This window comes from Ceratosolen solmsi, unplaced genomic scaffold (assembly GCF_000503995.2).
Source record: "Ceratosolen solmsi marchali unplaced genomic scaffold, CerSol_1.0 scaffold10, whole genome shotgun sequence".
Classification (NCBI taxonomy): domain Eukaryota; kingdom Metazoa; phylum Arthropoda; class Insecta; order Hymenoptera; family Agaonidae; genus Ceratosolen; species Ceratosolen solmsi.
Window position 1 is genome coordinate 9,045,025 of NW_011948412.1, and position 19,277 is coordinate 9,064,301.

Below are 19,277 nucleotides of genomic sequence, written 5' to 3' on the forward strand. Positions count from 1 at the left end.
CCCCGCCCTCCCACCCTATCCCTTTCCCTGTCCCTCGTCCCCGTCACCCCAGGGGCCCTCTTGTCTTTTGAGTCTCCACTCGGCGCGAGCGCTTTATCGGCGACGCAAATCTTCTCGCTCGCTCTCTGTCATTATCGCGCTTATTAATCTAAGACCGTAGGACTCGTCCGGCTTTCTAATAACAGTTTTTTTCCACGCGGCGCGCGAGTCGGAATTAAGTGACCGGGTGATCGGTCATTACCGGGCGCGATCCCTCATCCCTCCCCCGCCATCACCACGCCCATCGCTTTAAAAGCATTTGGCTTTGGACACCGATAAATCGCTCCTCCTCCCTCTCATCTCGGGAAATTAAAATGGGAAGGCGCGAGCGCACTCTCTTCGCGATCGGCAGATGGCTTAAAGTGTTTCAGATGATTGGAGGAAGCTGCAAGGGCGCGAAGCGGTTGGTATTAACTCGCGGCCCTGCATTCGCAGTATCCCTCGAAAATGCGCGATTAACGACGAAAAGATTAACGCTCGTCCGTGCCAAGCCATTAACTTATTAAGGGCAGCCGGTAGTTTCCGGGACGATAAATCCATACATTATTTAATATTTAAATGCCGTTAATCGGTAATCAGTCATATGCACGCCGCATATTCCTTATTAATCAATGAGAATTTCAGCAGGTAAAGAAAGACGATCGGAGAGACGGATCGATCATGATAATAATAATGAACAGTTAGATAGAAGTTTATATTACAAGTTGGGATCATTAAAAGTGAGTTTGATTAATTTTTATTAGCAAATCAGGCTACTACATGCGCGTAATAAACTTTTCAATAATTCGTTCATTCTTGCTACGTAATAACTCCTTCGTTCGACTTTTCACGAGTGCTCACGTATGAGCACCCACACCAATACAAACGACATATCTTTTTTTTATTCGGACAGCTTCTTGACGCGTTTTAATTTAAAATCCGATGAAAATGCTAGCGCGAAAGGGATGAGTCGGCGCGCGTGCGTGTCCACACACGGGCAGATATGTGTGTGTGTGTGTGTGTGTGCGCGCGCGCGCGCGTGTGTGTAAATAGAGAGAAAGAGAGAGATAGTCACGTATCCATAACTATTACAATTATACTGTATACAGCACATGTACGTAGCGTCACAAGATGCATAATATGAGAGAGAGAGAGAGAGAGAGAGAGAGAGAGAGAGAGAGCAAGGGAATGGATAATAAGTAACGCCATGCAGAAGGGAATCTCGTTGCCTCTATTCTTCTCGGTACTCTTTCTCATCTTTCACTTCTTTCATCTCCCTCTCTCCCCTTTCTACCATAGTTGCATCTATCACTCCCATTGTCTCTCTTATTGTCGCGCGCGCGCGCGCGCGCACACACACACACACACACACACACATACATGCACGCGGATTTGTTCACTCGCTCACTTACTCACCCTCGCGACGTTGACGCTACTCCAGTGTCTCGCTTGGAAACCTTGGATCTTGTCTGACTATGGGAGTCTGATTCTTTCCCCATTAATTAGAACAGGGCTAGCCGCATTAAAACACGACTCTTGGCTAATGACACCCGCGCTTGTTTTTCCATGCACTGGACCCGCGAGAAAACGCGTACGGCCGTCGGTGCGCTGCGAAAAAACAGGAACAGAGAAGGAGAGAGAGATAGAGAGAGATAGAGAGAGAGAGATAGAGAGAGAGAGAGAGAGAGAGCGAGAGAGTGAGAGTAATAAGCGGTGAGGGGAAAGCTCCGTTAGGAGTCGCGCCGTCCATCGCCACCTTTCTCTCGGCTTTTCCAGCTGGGTCAGCGTTGCGCATCGGCGCATTGCGCGTGCGTGTCCCATCGTTAATGCGTTCGGGCGTCCTTTTAAATTAATAAGTCAACGGCGATTAATCGAAATGGATCCGGCCTCTGGTCTATTTGCGCGTGTCCGTTCGGCAACACTCGGCCTCCCCGAAACAGTCGAATTATACGGCCCGAGGAGAGCGCGTAGATGTGCAAACCGCGGGAGCAGAAGGCCATTGCGGGATGGAGGGGGTGGGGGATAGGATGAGGGAAGCTGCGACTGTAGCGTCGAAGAAAATAGCTCGCGGACGGCGAAAATACTCGCTCCTACTTGTCGCGCTGCTCACGAGCTCGAACAGTCTCAAAAGAAAAAATAAAAGAAAAAAATCAATTCCCCCTCTATCGCCCTGTGTCCCGCTAATTTTTTCAATTCGAGTTACGCTGGACGATCAAAAATATTCCAAATAATAATGTTTCTCAAATGGATAGTTCCGAGCTAAAATAGGCGAGTATGGGAAGGCCATGATCTCCTATTGGACGAAAGATCGACGAGGAATAAAAAAAGAAGGTGAATGACCGTAACCGTGTTCGTTAGTTGGTTAGTTCGTTAGCTCGTTCCAGCCGAAATTAAAATGAAAAGCCAAGGAGATCCGTAGGCGTCTTAAACGCTTGTGCGGTCGGCGCTTCCAGTCGCTGTATTAATTGCAATCGATTGTGTCAAGCAACTGGCATTTTTCATCGCTACTCGCCCTCTCACTCACTCACACACTCACTCACTCACTCACTCACTGACTCTGTGGGCGCAGTCGAGCGCCGCCTGACGACGATGCGATCCATATTCCGGACGTGGAAGTCGCAGGCGCTTCGATCGCTTCTTTTCCATCGCGCGGCCCCGGCGACAAACCGCCCGTCCTTCCTCCGCGGCGCTTTATTGCCGCGCGAAGAATGCGACGCCGGTAAGATCGGCTCGATCGAATTACAAATTGCCTCGCATCCGATAGTCGAGCTGCTCCAGCGAAATAAAACTTTAAAACTTTATACGGTCCCAGGCGCGTTCCTGCTTTTTGCGCCTCGCCGACTGCCGCTGCTCCGTGCAACTAATAAATCTTTTGCGATTATGCCTGAAACAGTTTTGCAATGCCAATACAAAGAGGTAAAAAAAGTATTGACGGCCCTTGATATATTAGTCGCTTAATTAGTTGCCATTTATGCGATGTAGGACCGAGGGAGTAAACATAATTTAGAAGGTGGTTACTTACTTTAATAGTCGTAATTAAAGGTTAATGCTTCTTTATCAAACGGGAAGAAATGGTTCATAAACTATTAATGGGAAGTGCAGTAATTTGCGCCATAAAGTATTTTAGTCTCGAGTTATAGCAAATGTAATAAATATTGTAGCGACCACCACTGATTTTCTCGCGAAATAAGTTGTGACGAATCCTTTCGATTCGGTTTTTCACAAGGATTGTAGACTGGCCATTTGGATTCTCGGTATTGACGAGCGTTTGGTGAAGACGATGAATGGTGGTGGCGGCAGCGGTGGCGGCAGCGGCGGCGGGGGGGGGGTGTCAACAGCAGCAAAATTAGAACGTAAACGTTCGCCGAGAATTGCCGGGCTTCTCTTACTGATCTCTTACTCATCATAATACTTTTCTTTACACTAATTGGTTACATTCGATGAAATTCGATAATCAGCGTAGCCATCAAGTCTACTCGTTTAGATCAAAATCTGAACTGCATGAATAATTTACGTTATTCTTACATATTTTTTTTCTTCGTGACAAAACATTCAGGTTGAAGTTTAAATTTTAACCTACATAGAGTATTCTAACCATATCCGTTTGCATGTGTCAGATATTGGAAAAGTGCCAAAAAAAAAAAAAAAAAAAAACAAAAAAAATCTATATCTTTTTTAGCTTCTTGCTTTTCTCAAAATTCGACGTTGGGATTCCAGATTTTAAAATCGTAATTTACGGTAAATATCGAAAAAACTTTATGTCTTGACAAGCTGGATAAATATTGATTGGTTTATATCACAGTGCACTACTGCACATAATAGGGAAAATTAGAAAATTTTAAAAATCCATTTGTAATTGTTAATTTTATGGAATTTTGATAATCTGTATTTCAGAAAGATATAGTACTAGCTTGGATAAATTAAAATAGTAAATAAAATAATCGCTTGTCTAACTATTAACTCCATTGATCAAAAATAATAAATGTCCGACAAAGTAACGTAATTTTTTTTTTTTTTTTTAAACTTTGGATATATTCAGTTATTATTCTAAAAATCAGATTTTTATTCTCTGTACAGGACTTTTAAAAGACCATAATTAAATTGAAATTTTTAGTAAAAAAAAATGTACTTATTAATAGGACTGTCTATTTAATGGACTAATTAGAACTCTTTAAAATAAAAAATAATTTCAGTTGTACAGCAATACATGCGTTTGATTTATAATTTATAAAAGTAATTTGCAAATGAAATTTTCTATGAAATTTCGTTTTATTTCCATTTTATCAATGAATAAGCCATTGTTCTAGATGTTTTCGTTTGTAGCCGAAATATTCAAGTATTCGGTATTCCGCATTTACTTACCGACACGAGATTCCGTCCTTTGTGATATTTTTGCGTAACCTCAACTCATGGAAAGCGTCGAAAAGTATGTCTAGGTACTGCGTCTCTCAAAGCTCTTAAATACGTAGACTAAGAAAATATTCAAGATAATTTTACTTTGTGAAACCGGAGTATTACTATATACATATATATATATATATATATATATATATACACACACACACACATGGGTGTGTGTGTGTGTGTGTATGCGTGTATGTATAGTTTAAAGATACACACACACATGGGTGTGTGTGTGTGTGTGTGTATGCGTGTATGTATAGTTTAAAGATATTCTCCAGCTTTTAGTATTTGAAAGGAATTGAATTTTCATTAAATTTCTGCTTTCGACTTTATAAACTACTTAAGTATTTTCGGTAATTGTACATCTGTAATTATTAACAATGCAAATATGCGAATAGATATTTCAATTATCAGCTAAATTTATCATAAGAATATCGTTTAAAAAGATGTAAAACTCGAAGTGTGCGCTTAAAATATTATAACACTGTATAAATTGTGGACTAGCGCAACTTAACATTAAAAATTCTCCAAAGTTTCAAATGTTTTAATAAGGTGTTGTAAAAAAGAATTTGCTTGTATAATTGATTAAGGAAATTCATCTTCATTATTCTTAAGATTAGCAACGATAGATGCTAATTGGCTATGAAATTCATTTGATGATACAAATTTTCAGCCTTATTATTCAGAGTATAATTAATTAGGTTTTATTTATTATGTATAGATTATATTCGCAATCGAATCAATTACCGTTATAATGATCGTAGTATCTGATAATTTGGATAATTAATAGACAGATTTCTCGTGTTTATGTTGATTGAAAGACATTGAGAATATACATATATATGCTGAATGTTTGTTATTTTTTATAATTTACATCAACAAACACGTCCCAAGTAAGGTGAAAAAAAAAATAAAAATAAATAAATAAATAAATAAATAAATAAAAGCCATCAGAAGATCAACTGTAATTATGCCCATTGCTTATAATTGCTCAGTCACCCGATTCGGTAAGATGTATTGATAAACGTTTTATCGTTTTTCATATTTGAGAGAAGCAAAGATACAAAGATATAATGGGATATTTGTCGATGATTTAGTTTTCAGCATCGTATACATAGAAAATGAAGTGCGGCAATTTCAAATTATCTAGATATAATATTGTATTGACTGCAATTCATCTGTCCGACAAATGACTTTCGCTTTATCGCTCGGAGCATCGAAAAAAAAAATTTAATTTTATATGCATTACTATTAATAGTGAGAATGTCTTTTTCATTTTAACAAAGTAATGCGTTTATGATTTTTACTACCGGTGCTGGCTTTAATAAATTATAAGTGATCATTTATTATTATCGATGAACCTGCCCATAACTGTTGTAATTTTGTGCAATAGTGTATATGTATTTCAAAGCCATTCGGAATTTATTAATATTATTAACGCTTCGTGATCAGAATATGTCAGAATAGCAATATCAATAAAGGAAAAAATAACGTATTTATATTGATATCGGGTATACATATATTTCGGAAAAATGATAATACAAGAAACTCGAAATATTTTAAGGTAATATTAAAAAAAAAAAAAAAAAAAAAAAAAAAAAAAAAAAAAAAAAAACAAAATGAAAAGTGTGCATTTTATAGAGCAGTTAGGTGCTCAATAAATTGCACACGCTTATTTTTATGATTTTTCCGACGTTGTGGAGCATTTATGATAGGGGAAAAATAGCATGGAGGGGAAAAAGAAGGCAAGTCAATATCGATTATCTTTTCGTTAGCAGTATACAAAAAAAAAAAAAAAAAAGATACATACTAGTACTGCCGATAGAAGATTATCTTGAAAATATGCGCTCAGCATATGAGAAATTTCATTCGAAATAGGCACTGGAGATACAAATCGTGACGCCGAACGTTTATATTATACAAATACCTTGTACCGCGAATGCTTATTAGGTAAAACGAAGAGTAGCCATTAAATGGCGTGAGGTAGGCCATAAAAGTGGTTTTACAGAGTATGAAGAATCGCGACGTGGATGAGCGATCCCTGGCCTCTTCTCTGCAGGTCGAATGAAAAAAATGCTCCTCCAAATACGCGCGGGTAAACGAGCAGAGTTAGTTGCATCAGTCGATGCCTTGGCAAGTATTCAGGGACTACTGCGATTGCCAAGGAGCGCATATTTTTTATCGGAGGCGAAGGAAGGAAGACGGAGTGACAAGGCGCTGATCCCGACTCTATAAGGCGCAAACGGCAAACAAATTCAAACGAAGAGAGAGAGAGAGAGAGAGAGAGAGAGAGAGAGTGTGTGTGTGTGTATGTGAGATAGTTGGTTGCATCGGGAAGATGGTTAGTTAACGCGACTGGTTCGCCGGATCTGAAAGCAAGAGAACCAGCGGCGTGGAAGTCGTGCTCGAGGGATCGAGGCAGTCTGAACGAAGCGCGAACAAGAGGCTGCAATAACTCGGCGAAGCTCTCCCGCTCCCTTTTCATCGCAAACTCAATTTAACCCCCCGTCCCCTGGCAGCCCCTGGCCCGACTCCAGTCCCTCGCCCGTTCGTCCAGAGTCGAGCACCGCGCCTCACACGCCGATCGATTTAATAAACACGGCCATTTTCCCGAAGCTCGCACCAGCCGCGCACCGCTCACTCCTTTTCTCTTTTTTCTCATTAAAGCCACATTCTTAAAGCCCAGACTCCTTTTCTCCTCTTTCCTTCTTTTAACTCCCTTTACCCCACCCCACCCCATCACAAAAATCCCTCGTTTCCCACCCCCTACACCCTCCACCCCTCTAACCCACTATCGTCCTCGCCCACCAAACTCAATCCCAATCGCAGTCCCAACCCTAACCCCGACCCCGACCCCGACCACGACTCCGATCCCGACCCCGACCCCGACCCCGACCCGGATCCCGACCCCGATTCCGATCCCGATCCCGATCCCGACCCCAACTTCAACTCTAAACCCCTCATCCCCCCTCGATTCACCGAATATTATACAGCGATCGCGGACCTGGCTGCCCCCCTCACCCCCAACCGACTCTTCTTTTCGCCAATCGACTCTTATTGAGTTCCATTTGACAAAAAGAATCGTCCACGTTGACAAATTCTCTCGAGCTCACTCGACAATACACCCCGTGCCTCCTGGCCCCCAAAATATTGTTCATTTCAACGACGGTTTCTCTCAAATTCGCGCACAACGATCCCAAATGAAAAGGAAACGTAATAATAAGCCCAAGTAAGTAAGGGGCAGGATGCTGTTGATGTTATAAAATTGAAATTTTTGACGATGTGGTGGATGAAGCGAGTTGGCTGAGGTTGGAGAGGGGGCGTGACGATAGTGGCCTCCTACTGTTTGGAAAAGCCCCGCGAGGTCACAAGCAACGCGTTAACTTGGCAGGAAAAGTAACGATTACGAGGGTTACGCTTTCCTGCTTGATTACAAATCGATAGATAGTCCTATCCCTCCCCCACTCATCAGTCACATGTTCTCGCTATTCTCTCTCTCTCTCTCTCTCTCTCTGTCTATGTACTTGCGAGTTATTGTCTTCGGATTGTCTTATTGTCCTCAGCTTCTACGACGAGGACTACGGGTGGGAATGCTTACCGCACCAAGGATAAAAACGTCCGACTGTCGCTCCGCGGACTACCTCCCCTCCTTTTAATAATCGAGCGTTTCATTAGCACGGGGTTGCGTTCGATCGTTGCGTTTGAATTATTTTGCGCGCACTACCGATATAGAAATACGACTCGCCGCGTTCGAATATTACCGAGCCTCGTTTTCGCTATAAAGTGATACTGCCCAGAATACTTCTCTTCAACTGTTTATAACATTTTTGTTTAAGCTCCGATTTGCGATTGATCCACCTCGGAACTTATTCTCGGGCATTTTTGACCCCATTACACTTGATCATTACATTTTATTATAAAAATACGTATACGAAATGAGGTGAATGTACTGGAGTAGCCGGATGAATTTCACGAACTTGCTTTTAAAACTGAATCGCGTAGTACGTGAGGAGGCGGTATTCTTGTTTTTCAATTTTCTTCTCGCTCATAAGGCACTTGAAAGGTAAATAGCTGAAATTTCGAGCATCTCCGACATTTCCCATTGATTATTCCGCTCTCTCGGATTATGTGGGCGAAGATAACTAGGGCTTAGCAATAACTGCTGCTTCCCTTAATCTTGTTTCTATCGGCTTTTCATACTCCCATCGGATGAATAATGACGTCAAGCATTTGTAATTTCGACACTTATTAATAATAATTATTCGCAGATTATGATTAGTTTAGCTTGCCAGCGTTCGCCCGTGTGTAAATGCGCGCTTGGGTATTCCCTCTCTTTCTTTCTCTCTCTCTCTCTCTCTCTCTCTCTCTCTCTCTCTCTCTCTCTCTCTCTCTCTCTCAGTCTTATATTTTTCTTGGGAATAGTGTATAATCCTCTGTGCAACAGTTCTTAAGCTTCGATCAATATGTAGTCGCAACCCATGGCATCTTGGTACGTACGTAATAATAAAGAATATCTCCGGCCAAATCGTCGGAAGCCCGAAGAGAGAAAGTACAAAAGAAAGAAAGGATGGTGGAACAATTGTGCCGAGACGTTGCGGAGTTTGAAATGTTCCGAAAGCGGCTTAAGCGACAACGGCTGGAATTAGATACGATAGTTGTTAAAAAAGAGAGAGAGAGAGAGAGAGAGAGAGAGGGAGAGAAAAAGCAATTAATACCGAAATGTGGTTGAAAATGGGGTTGGCGACGTGCCGGCAGTGAAATGGAGTGATGTGGTGCTCGGGGAGGGAGTGACAGGAACGCGTCTCGGTCAGTGAGAATGGACTTGACTGGTACTCGCAGGTCAGACCTCCATAGTGTCGCCCGTACGAGGAAACGCACTTAGGCCCGGGACATCGTAATGTTATGCACCCCATCGACCTTCCAGTGGCGCCCGTTGATTTGATTGCCAGTTTCCTGACTCCTTCGGGCCGTCCGATCGCGGCCCTACCCCCTGGACCTTAGGCGACACGCGCACCCAATCTCCTCCCGGCGCACGCCTATCGATTTTCGCGCCCTCTTCGCCGGGGACACAATGAGCCGGGGCTGAGGTTGGAGGGGGTTATCGCGGACTTTATTGCTTTTCGGAATCGTGGCCGAGGCGCAGCGCCGCGCGCGCAACCTACAACGGTTCACCGGGTCACGGGGCCGCGCGCCCCTTTACCACAGTGCCCCCCCCCTCCACCCGCCGCCTTACCACTAGCTCCGACTCCGTCCCACGAGTCTTATCCAGCCCTAAAGCCGCTGGAATTTCTTACCTCAGCCCTCGAAACGTCGAACTTCCCTACAATGGCCGCTGCGATTTTCGGACGTTTTCACAATCCCGGCGTTCCCCGTTGCTCGGCAAGTGTCTCAAGGTGTGCACGACGTTGACTTCAGAGTGACGCTGTGCGCTCCACATTTGCCAGATTTCCTTGCGCGCACGCCACATTATTTTACTGCACCTAAGATGTCCATGTTATTTGCTTCGTTAATCGTTATTCCATGAGAAGTTCTTAGCGAGGCATCGTAGCCAGCCTCCTTGCTTCGATCGTCCGAAAATATTCTTAGGCCCGTAAAATTTACCAGTCCGATGGATATTTTATCGCATTCGGCGAGCTGATTCAGCAATATATGGATAGTTGCGCCAACCAACCAAATCGCACCCAAATTCTTTTCTCGTATCTCTCACATAGCAAGTGTAAGTGGGATTAGGACGAGAATGTCGGGTTTAATAAATTTAAACGAATCTGTCACTTTATTAAGGACTCGAGTCGAATTGATGTATGGACGCAAAATTAAGCTATGCATTATTATTGATCACTTTCGTAATTTTAATATTAAAAAAGTGTTTTTTTTTTGTTTTTTTTTTTTTTCATGTAAGGTACGCGTACTCGACAATCGAGCAAAGAATTTTCTTAGGAGACTGTTGTTAGTTGAGTCAAGCGTGCGTTAGTTTCCAAAAGAGAAAATAAATTTTTACCAAATGGAGCATGTCTTTCCAATTGCTGTCATTTCCATTATTGACTCAATTGAAGATAGGGGAGAAGAAAAACTTGATCTAAGTGCCATTGGTTCTCGCGTTTTTGAGGAAAATTTTTCAAAATGCCGTTGCAATACGAATGTAGGAAGAAAAAATTCGTTTCTTTGCATTAATTGCGTGGAAAGAGGTCGAATAATTGGGAATATAACGAGCATTGAAGAATATCCTTATAAATGCCATAATAAATAATAATCTTTTTAAAATGCTGTTTCGAATTTTCAGTCAATTGAGCAACAACAAACCAAAGCAAAAAAAAAAAAAACAAAAACAAAAACCAAAATATGTAGATCTAATACCAATATAAAGTATTTGTAGGAGAGAATAGAAGTTTATCGTGTAAAAGTCTCTGGTATTTCGACTCTATGAAAAATATTAAAATATTAGGCTTTGAAATTGTTTTACTATTAAAGTTCGTTGCTTTACGTCCATGTAGTAGCGTACCTCGGTAGTGGCGTCACTATCTACTCGTTTCAAGACGATCTAGAAGGCGAACGTTAGCGATTGTTGGGTGGCGTTGACGAGCCGGAACTCGTTAGTCTGGAATCCTTAAAAGCCTGAAAGTCCGATGGTAAGGTAACTGAGCCAGCCAATGATACTAGGATATAAAGGATGACGCGCAAGTCATTAGTTTGCAAAGGAAGCTGCGCGAATATTATTAGCAGCTTTATATTACCCAAATGTCAGGGTCTTGTATTTCCAAATCATCGTGCTCGAGTTTGTTTTTCTGATGATTTTGATTATTGAAAGGGAGAAGAGAAGCGAATTTGCGAGTATATTACATAGACTTTCGTGTGAATGATGAATGATAGTTGCTCTATAAGTAGAAAATATTGTAGGCGTCGGAATCATTTGCGTGATGTCTCGTAAGCTCGATGATTAATAGGACACTGGAGATTTATAAATCCTATGAATGTTAAAATACTACGTCGACGATGAATTTTAACTGTATTTTTAACGGACGAACAGTCATCGATTGTATTCATTAAAGGAATATTTATATTTAATAAACGAATAATTTATCTTTGAGTAATAACAGCGATCGTATTCTTTTTCCCTTTTCACGCGTATTTTATTACACAAATAATAAATGAAAATTCTAAAATGAGATGAAGGCAAATTTAGCAAGAGCCACCACGAAGTCTTCGCAATACATACGAGGCTCAATAAAATTTTTTGTTGTTTACAAAATGTTATAATTGCTCTTTTCCCATTATTAACATTTTACGGCCATCGCCGAAGCACTCAAAACTTAATTAATTATTAATTTATTATTAATCGACTTTCAATTAATGCTTACTTCAATAAATTTATCGTATCGGGCTTCCTCCGCCGTTCACGCGTCATTCGCTACGCACACATGATGTATACCTTGTGGAAATAATTGTTTGAAGAGAAGGATGAAATTATTTAAGGCTTCTATTCTCTTCTATTGATGCATATTACGAATGAAATCCAATCGATCGCCTTATTTAAGTGCTATCCATGATTATTTCAAAATGAGGAAATCATTAGTTGTTATGCAACTAATTGGCAATCATGGGGCGCCGTATCATATCCAAGTAAAAGTAAACATGTAAATTAATTTTTTAATTCTATTCGGCATTAAGCTCCCTAACGAGCTAAACTATCTTGTATTGCTTAACTGTTGTCTGATGGAATTGTGAGGGTTGTCGATGGTGGTGGTGGTCGAGGCGTTGGTGGCGTTGGCGGGGGCGTTGGCTCCAGGGGCGACCGGAAGGTAGGGGCTAAATTGTTGAAACTCGGTTTCGAGAGTTCCACTACTGGTGCTCCTATTGCATATGTCGTTGCTTTTCCTATTGTTGCTGATGCTGCCCTCGCTATTATCGCCGCTGCTCAGGGGATTTCAATGTCAAGGGCACGAATCGATGAAAATTGGTGAAACGGAGCTGTGCAAACGAATACTAATTTTCTCGCTCGAGTATTTGTTTAGTGGAGACTCAACACCCACGACTATCATGCGTGAGAGACCTACTTCCTGCATTAATCACATCCGCCTTTAATACTTATCTCCCTCTTCCTCAAAAATCATCGTTATTGTTGGCTTATCGTCAAATACCCGTTAATTGAAATATGCGTATTGACAAATTTTATTGATTATTATTATTATTATTATTATTATCATTATTATTATCATTATTATTATTATTATTATTATTATTATTATTATTATTATTATTATTATTATTATTATTATTATTATGGGAATGAGATGCAGAGATGTCCACGTTATTTTCGACTATTTCAATATCTGCGCGATCTCTTTGCATTAAACGATAGTTTTCGTTCCATCAAGCATTTGATATTATATTTTATTTTTTACATTTACTCCTTAATAATTATCATTATTATTAGTGTTTTCATTTTCGTTATTATTACTTCAATAAAGAATGAAGGCTTAGGCTTTTGTTAATTAATTTTTAAGAATATTGATTATTGATTTACAATGATACGGAAACTATATTTTAATTTTGATTTTTGATCGTTTGAAAGTAATATTTCTTGATAATGCTGTTTCTGTTTTTCTCGTCACGAAAGTTCTTGGCAACGCGACTGATGGATTAATAGTAAAAATTTGTATAAAACTTCAGACTCCGGATATTCGGGAGTAGCTTTAGTTCAGTTTAGATTTGTATAAAGGAACTTTAAAATATAAATCATTTATTTTTACTCGGGGCTAAGAATCTTATAGTAATTAAAAATTTTGATTAAATGAGTCGTAGGTAATGATGTTTGAATGTGATAATAAATAAATTAAATTAAATCGACGACAAAAACAATTTTATTTTGTATTGAAAGATGAGCGAATATAATATCCAAAATAGCTTGAATAAGAGTAATTAATTTTATTGAAATTAAATTGTTTTTCAACGTATTTTATTTTATCTACATTTTCTCTACGTTTTATCATAGAATTGCAGTATTTTGATAAAATTAAAGTTTATCAAATAGTAGGTATGAAGTGAAGTAAACAAAGAAGAAAAGGAGAGGGAAAGATTTGATAAACGAAATAAGTAAAAAGGAATTACTTTCCATTTGACAATCTGACGAAAGAAAATTAATAGAAAGAGTAATAAAACAGCGCTGAATGTGCTTGTGAAAAGTATCGATTATATATATATATATATATGTATATATACCGTATTTGTATATCTATCTGACGAGTACAGGTGAGAGCGAGAGAAAAATGGACGAAGGCAAAAGCCTTAACAAAATAAGGAAAGGGACAGACGCTCGTTAACGTGGTTCACGCTTTCCACCTCTGTTGTCCGTAACTTTCGAGTCGCTTTCGAGAAGGAGAGAAAAGATGAGAGCGAGAGACAACAAGCCACACGCGAATTCAACGAGTGACGACGTCACTCGAGGACTCGTGCTACTACCATCTCCCGATTATAACGCTCAACTCAAAACCAAGGAGCTCTTCCCTCCGTAGCTGATGCCACCGCGTTTTCCCAAATGCGTCCTCTCCTCCTCCTCCTCCTCCTCCGCCACCGCCATCTACTACCTCTTCACCTCTCTCCTCCTGTCCCATCCCTACCTGCTCGTCGACCCCATCCTCACCCCCGCCACAACCCTATAAGCGCCCGTATCTATCTCTTCCCTGCCTGTTTATGCGCCACCCTCCGATCAATATCCCCGCTCGATGTGTGTCCTTTATTTTTCAACCTGACACATTTTCGTATTCCTGCTATATGGCGGCCCCTTTCCTCGACGCCTGACTCACGATGAAAAGCCTAGTTGGCGATTATTGTCTGGAAATCCGGTAGTTCCGGGGATTCGACAGCTGCTACATCTTATCTACCCCCCTAACCTCCTAACCCCCTACCCCCTACCCACTAACCCCCCTCTATACCTTCTAATCATCCTATCTCTCCTCCACACGCCCCTCACGCTCTCTCTCCGCAAAATCCTACCCATCACACCGCCTATCCTGCGACCCTATTCTCTCACTCAAGTTCAGTCTTATTTCGCGACTCGATAGATAAGCCTTATTGATAACGCACACAAATAATAATAATAACATTCGTGAGGGGGATGCTAGATTGCTGATTGGAAAGTGCTGGGGATAATAATCCAGGCCATACCAATATCAATATAACACAACTTTCCAGGTCATTTCATCATCCCCGTTTATCGGACTCGTTTTCAATATCTAACGACGTCCTTTTACCAATTAGTCGTTATCGGCCCTTTCTAATTTTAATAACTGCTCAGCCATTAGGAATAAAGAGAATTATGTCGTCGCACACAATAACCAGGCGACAATTAAGCAAATCGATGAAGCGTCACATCGAGCAAACGGGATTCGCTCACGTGCCTCTGCCCCCTTAATTTAGCCTATTCTCCTTCCCCTCCCCCGTATCTCCATCCCACCATCCCATCCCCACGTCATATCCCCTACCCTCCCCCGCCAATCCCAATGTTCTCATTCGCGAGCACGAGTACCCTGGTAAACGAAGCGCAGCTCTTTGATCGTCGGGAGCTCTCGGAGCTGTTGTCTCGCGGGTGCCCATGTGGGGAGGGATCGGAGCGATCGGAGGGAGAGAGAGAGAGAGAGAGAGAGAGAGAGATAGAGAGAGAGAGAGAACGAGAGGGCCAGGGGGAGGGGGTTTTAACGGTTTCCGCGCAATGACAGACAATCGAAAGAGACTAGCTGAAGCCTCGAGGCAATGGCGTCTCTCGGTCGGTGCTTTATAACAAAGCGTCAACGACGACAACGACGACGATGACGTCTATGACGACGAAGACGAGGACTATTGATCCCCTCAGTCCGAACGAGAGCTTAAACACAGACCCGATTTGATTGTTTTCAGCTTATTGGCCGCGTGGCGACTCCGCGGCCTCTTCCCTCTTCGGCGGGATGCCGGGTGGCTATGGGCTGGGCGCCCACCACTTGCCCTCGGCCTATGCCATCTTGGGTCGCGGTGGAAGCGGCCCTGGCTACGGAGGACATACCGCGGCCGCAGGTCCGCCCCCGCCTCCGTACTCCCACAGTAGCCTTGGAACCCTGAGCGTGGCCGCGAGCCAGGCGGCGAGCCTCGGGATCAACTCGGCCTCGGCCGCCTGGTGGACGATGGCCACCCACCTTGCCACCCAGGATTACCTCGCGAGGCTCCAGGGCGCAGCGGGCCTCCCGGCTTTCCCACCGGGTGCCGAGAGCCTCCTGCCCCCCTATCCACCGGCGCTCCTCAATGCGCCATCGCACACCTCCCACAAGTCCACGAAGTGTGAGTATGAACGATGTCGATGTCGATGTCGCGGGTGCCGAGGAGCATCGCCGGTGCCGAGCCCTGTCCACCTGGCTGGCCGTTGCAGTTCTCCTCGTCATCCCGGCCACGACACTCTCATTCAGATATCATTGGCGAGACATTGGGGGAAGCGGCGGCGTCAGGCCCGTATGCCGTGGGTCGGCTTACGATTACGATCGATTAGAAATCACTCGTCAGCCGGGCCTTTCTGCCTAATTGATAGGCCCACGTGTCCGTCCACCCGGGACAAATTGCCATTTGGCCGCGATTCCTCGCATTCGCTTAACGATTGCATCGCTCACTTATCGGGGCTTAAAAAAACAACAATAATAAATAAAAAAAAAAGAAAAAAAAAATGTAAAATTATAAGGCTGTTCTTTCTTCCCCGAACGACTGGCCAAAGATTATAGCGCGCGACTGATAGTTCTTAGCGCAAACCCGAGGCCTACGAAATTATCTGTAATTTATCAACATTTTCAGCTAAGTCAAGCAAGAGTCACAAGACAGTGGCGGCCAATAATAGTAGCAGCTCAACATCAAGCGCGAGTCACTCGAGCACCTCGATAGTGTCGAGCCAGGTGCAAGCGTCGACCTCTCATCACAATACCAGTACCTCGTTAACGAGCACCACTCAGTCATCCGCTTCGCAGCCGAATGTCGTTACGTAAGCGGATTGGAAAAATAATTATTAGTTCTATTGGATGCGAGAGCTTGTGTGCGTGTGCGTGCGTGTGCGAGCGTGTGCGATAGAAAGATATCGTATTTCGGTGCGTTGAGGGATGTCTGTGGGGTTGGGATTGGGGACGGTGCTGATGGGTGGAGTGGGTGCGATGGTTTGCCATTCGATATCACTCACACTCCGTGTATGTACGACGATGACGACGACGATGACGACGACGATGACGACGACGATGACGACGACGATGACGACGACGATGACGACGACGATGACGACGACGATGACGACGACGATGACGACGACGATGACGACGACGATGACGACGACGATGACGACGACGATGACGACGACGATGACGACGACGATGACGACGACGATGACGACGACGATGACGACGACGACGAAGACGACGACTATCCATTCCATTCGCGCTATCGTATCGTATCAAATGTTGTATCGTATTTCGGTGCGTTGAGGGATGTCTGTGGGGTTGGGATTGGGGACGGTGCTGATGGGTGGAGTGGGTGCGATGGTTTGCCATTCGATATCACTCACACTCCGTGTATGTACGACGATGACGACGACGATGACGACGACGATGACGACGACGACGAAGACGACGACTATCCATTCCATTCGCGCTATCGTATCGTATCAAATGTTGTATTGTTGCCGTGGCGAAGACTGCTCGGGCGATTGTGTGGGTGGTGGTGAACGAACGGGCTGAAGGGTCGTGAGATCGGGGAATCGTGGGATCGTGGGATCGTGGAATGGTGTCGGAGTGGTGTGGGGGGTGGGTTGGTTGGTTGGTTGGTTGGTTGGTTGGTTGGTTTGGTTTGGTTTTGCCGAAGGACCGCGGATGAAGTCGTAGTGTACGTGTTGAGCTGGCCCGGAGGTCTCGCAAAGTGCCTAATGGTCGTAAACGATTTACCTTAGCGATCCGAGCAGCATATTGGGCGGCGTCCGACTGCCACCCGACACGGAGATTATTAAGTACACGTCGAGCATCGTCGGGCCCAAGGTCCCGGGCACGACGAACCGTGGCCGGAAGAAGACGATATCCCTGGACTCGCCGTCGGTGAGTGTTCACGCCCCCTACGGCTCGGGCGGCTCCGTACTCCCGGCCCACCAGACGAACAGCGGCTCCGGCGCCTCCATCATGATGGAGTCCGCCGCCAAATACAACCGCTCGAGGGTAAGCAGCCACGACGACGACGACGATGACGAGCGCGCCCTCGGCCGGCCTAAGCCGCGATTACGCTCCTTCCAGAACGACAGTAGCGGAGATTACCGTGACACGGTCGACCGGGTCGAGGTCATCAAGCTCCCGGCCCACTCGACCAACGGCTCCATCCTCTCGGCCCCGGCCAACTACACGAGCAGCGGCATCGGCAATTCCGAGCCCGACGGGCCGCTCAATCTCTCTCTGAAGCCGTCCTCGAGGAGCGGCGGCTCGCCCCTCGGCGGCAACCAGCCCCTCAGCCAGCTCAGCAATCTAAGTCAGTCGCTCTTGGCCTCCGACCGAACCTGTAAGTACAAAACGAGGGTGCGAACGTCCCCGAGGCGAGGCACGATTAATCGCCGGCCATGTTATGTCGCGTTGTAGCGCGCCGCAAGCCCGGGCCGAAGCCCCGGCGGGTGCCCCAGAACTCGGTACCGGTCCCGGCGACGCCCAACCCCTCGCTGGCCCAGCTCTTCGCCGCGGCTGACTCGCCCCAGCGACCGAGCAGCGGCAGCGAGGAGAGCGAGAGCGCCGCGGGCCCGACCCACCAGCAGCACAAGGACCGACCGAGGAACCTCGGCCGCGGTGTCTCCAAGCCCAAGAAGAACACGGTCGCGTCGCTCCTCGCCCAGAGCCGGGCCCTCGGCATCAAGCCGAGCCCGGCCCTCGATCCGAGCGTGCCCCTCTCCCACCAGGTATCCCTCCTCAGGTCCAACATTCTCGCGGCCCAGCTCCACGCCTCGACGCTCGGCCACCACGACGACAGAAGCCAGGTGAGCTCAAGGGACCCAACCACTAGGGCCCTGACCTACTACTTCGCCCATCGTCGTCCCACACTTAAAAGCCCGGCTTCTTATTCCCTTTGCATAGCGATCCTTGCAGGAGAAAATGAAGAACAAACTGATGGAGGCCAGCGGCGAGGAGAGCAACATGGACGTGACGAGCGAGAGCGGCAGCAACACAGACGTGCTCACGGACACGGACGATGACAACGGAGACGGGACGCCCAGCGCGAAGAAGCGCAAGCTCAATCACAGCGACAAGGACCTGCAAGTGCCGCTCGAGCGGGGCTGGAAGAGGGAAACGGTGATCAAGGGCCTCGGCAAGACGGGCATCATCAAAGGCGACGTATCCTATTACAGCCCCTGCGGGAAAATCTTTCGGAGCAGCTCGGAATTGCTGAAGGTGCGGCTCGCTATTTACTTAGCCCTTACCAACCAACCATCGCCTCCGCACATAACACAATACCTTTTGCTACCGTCTTCCTCTAGTTCCTCGAGATGCTTAATCCGGCCGAGCTGACTACGGCCAACTTCTCCTTCTCGTCCCGTCCCCTCGTGGGCGAGTTCCTTCAGCCGACGATGGGCCTGGCCGAGGCGGAGTTCGTGAGACTGGGCGCTCAAGAGGTGGCGAGGAGGCTCGAGGAGCTTAGGGCCGCTGGCGGCTTTCGCGACATCAGGATCAATAACCAGTACGAGAGGGACAAGCTGGCCTACGCCAAAAAATTGGCCAAGGAGGAGGCGCAGCGTCATAAGGAGCAGGCGAGGTATACATCCGCCGAGCGATACACACGCATTTATCCGTGCCCCACTCGACTGTTCGCTTCGATCATCCACGGATTACCCCCCC

At 45.0% G+C, this 19,277-nt stretch overlaps 1 protein-coding gene across 1 annotated transcript in view; it reads left to right on the forward strand.

Annotated features, from left to right (window-relative positions):
- Positions 1 to 19,277, forward strand: part of LOC105359018 (bromodomain adjacent to zinc finger domain protein 2B) — a 108,477-nt gene that overhangs the window by 66,553 nt on the left and 22,647 nt on the right. The window contains exons 5-11 of the mRNA XM_011495496.1: positions 15,313 to 15,726; positions 16,228 to 16,411; positions 17,363 to 17,621; positions 17,697 to 17,955; positions 18,033 to 18,421; positions 18,519 to 18,833; positions 18,920 to 19,194. Coding sequence (XP_011493798.1) covers positions 15,313 to 15,726; positions 16,228 to 16,411; positions 17,363 to 17,621; positions 17,697 to 17,955; positions 18,033 to 18,421; positions 18,519 to 18,833; positions 18,920 to 19,194 — 2,095 coding nt within the window. The remainder of the gene's footprint in view (positions 1 to 15,312; positions 15,727 to 16,227; positions 16,412 to 17,362; positions 17,622 to 17,696; positions 17,956 to 18,032; positions 18,422 to 18,518; positions 18,834 to 18,919; positions 19,195 to 19,277) is intronic.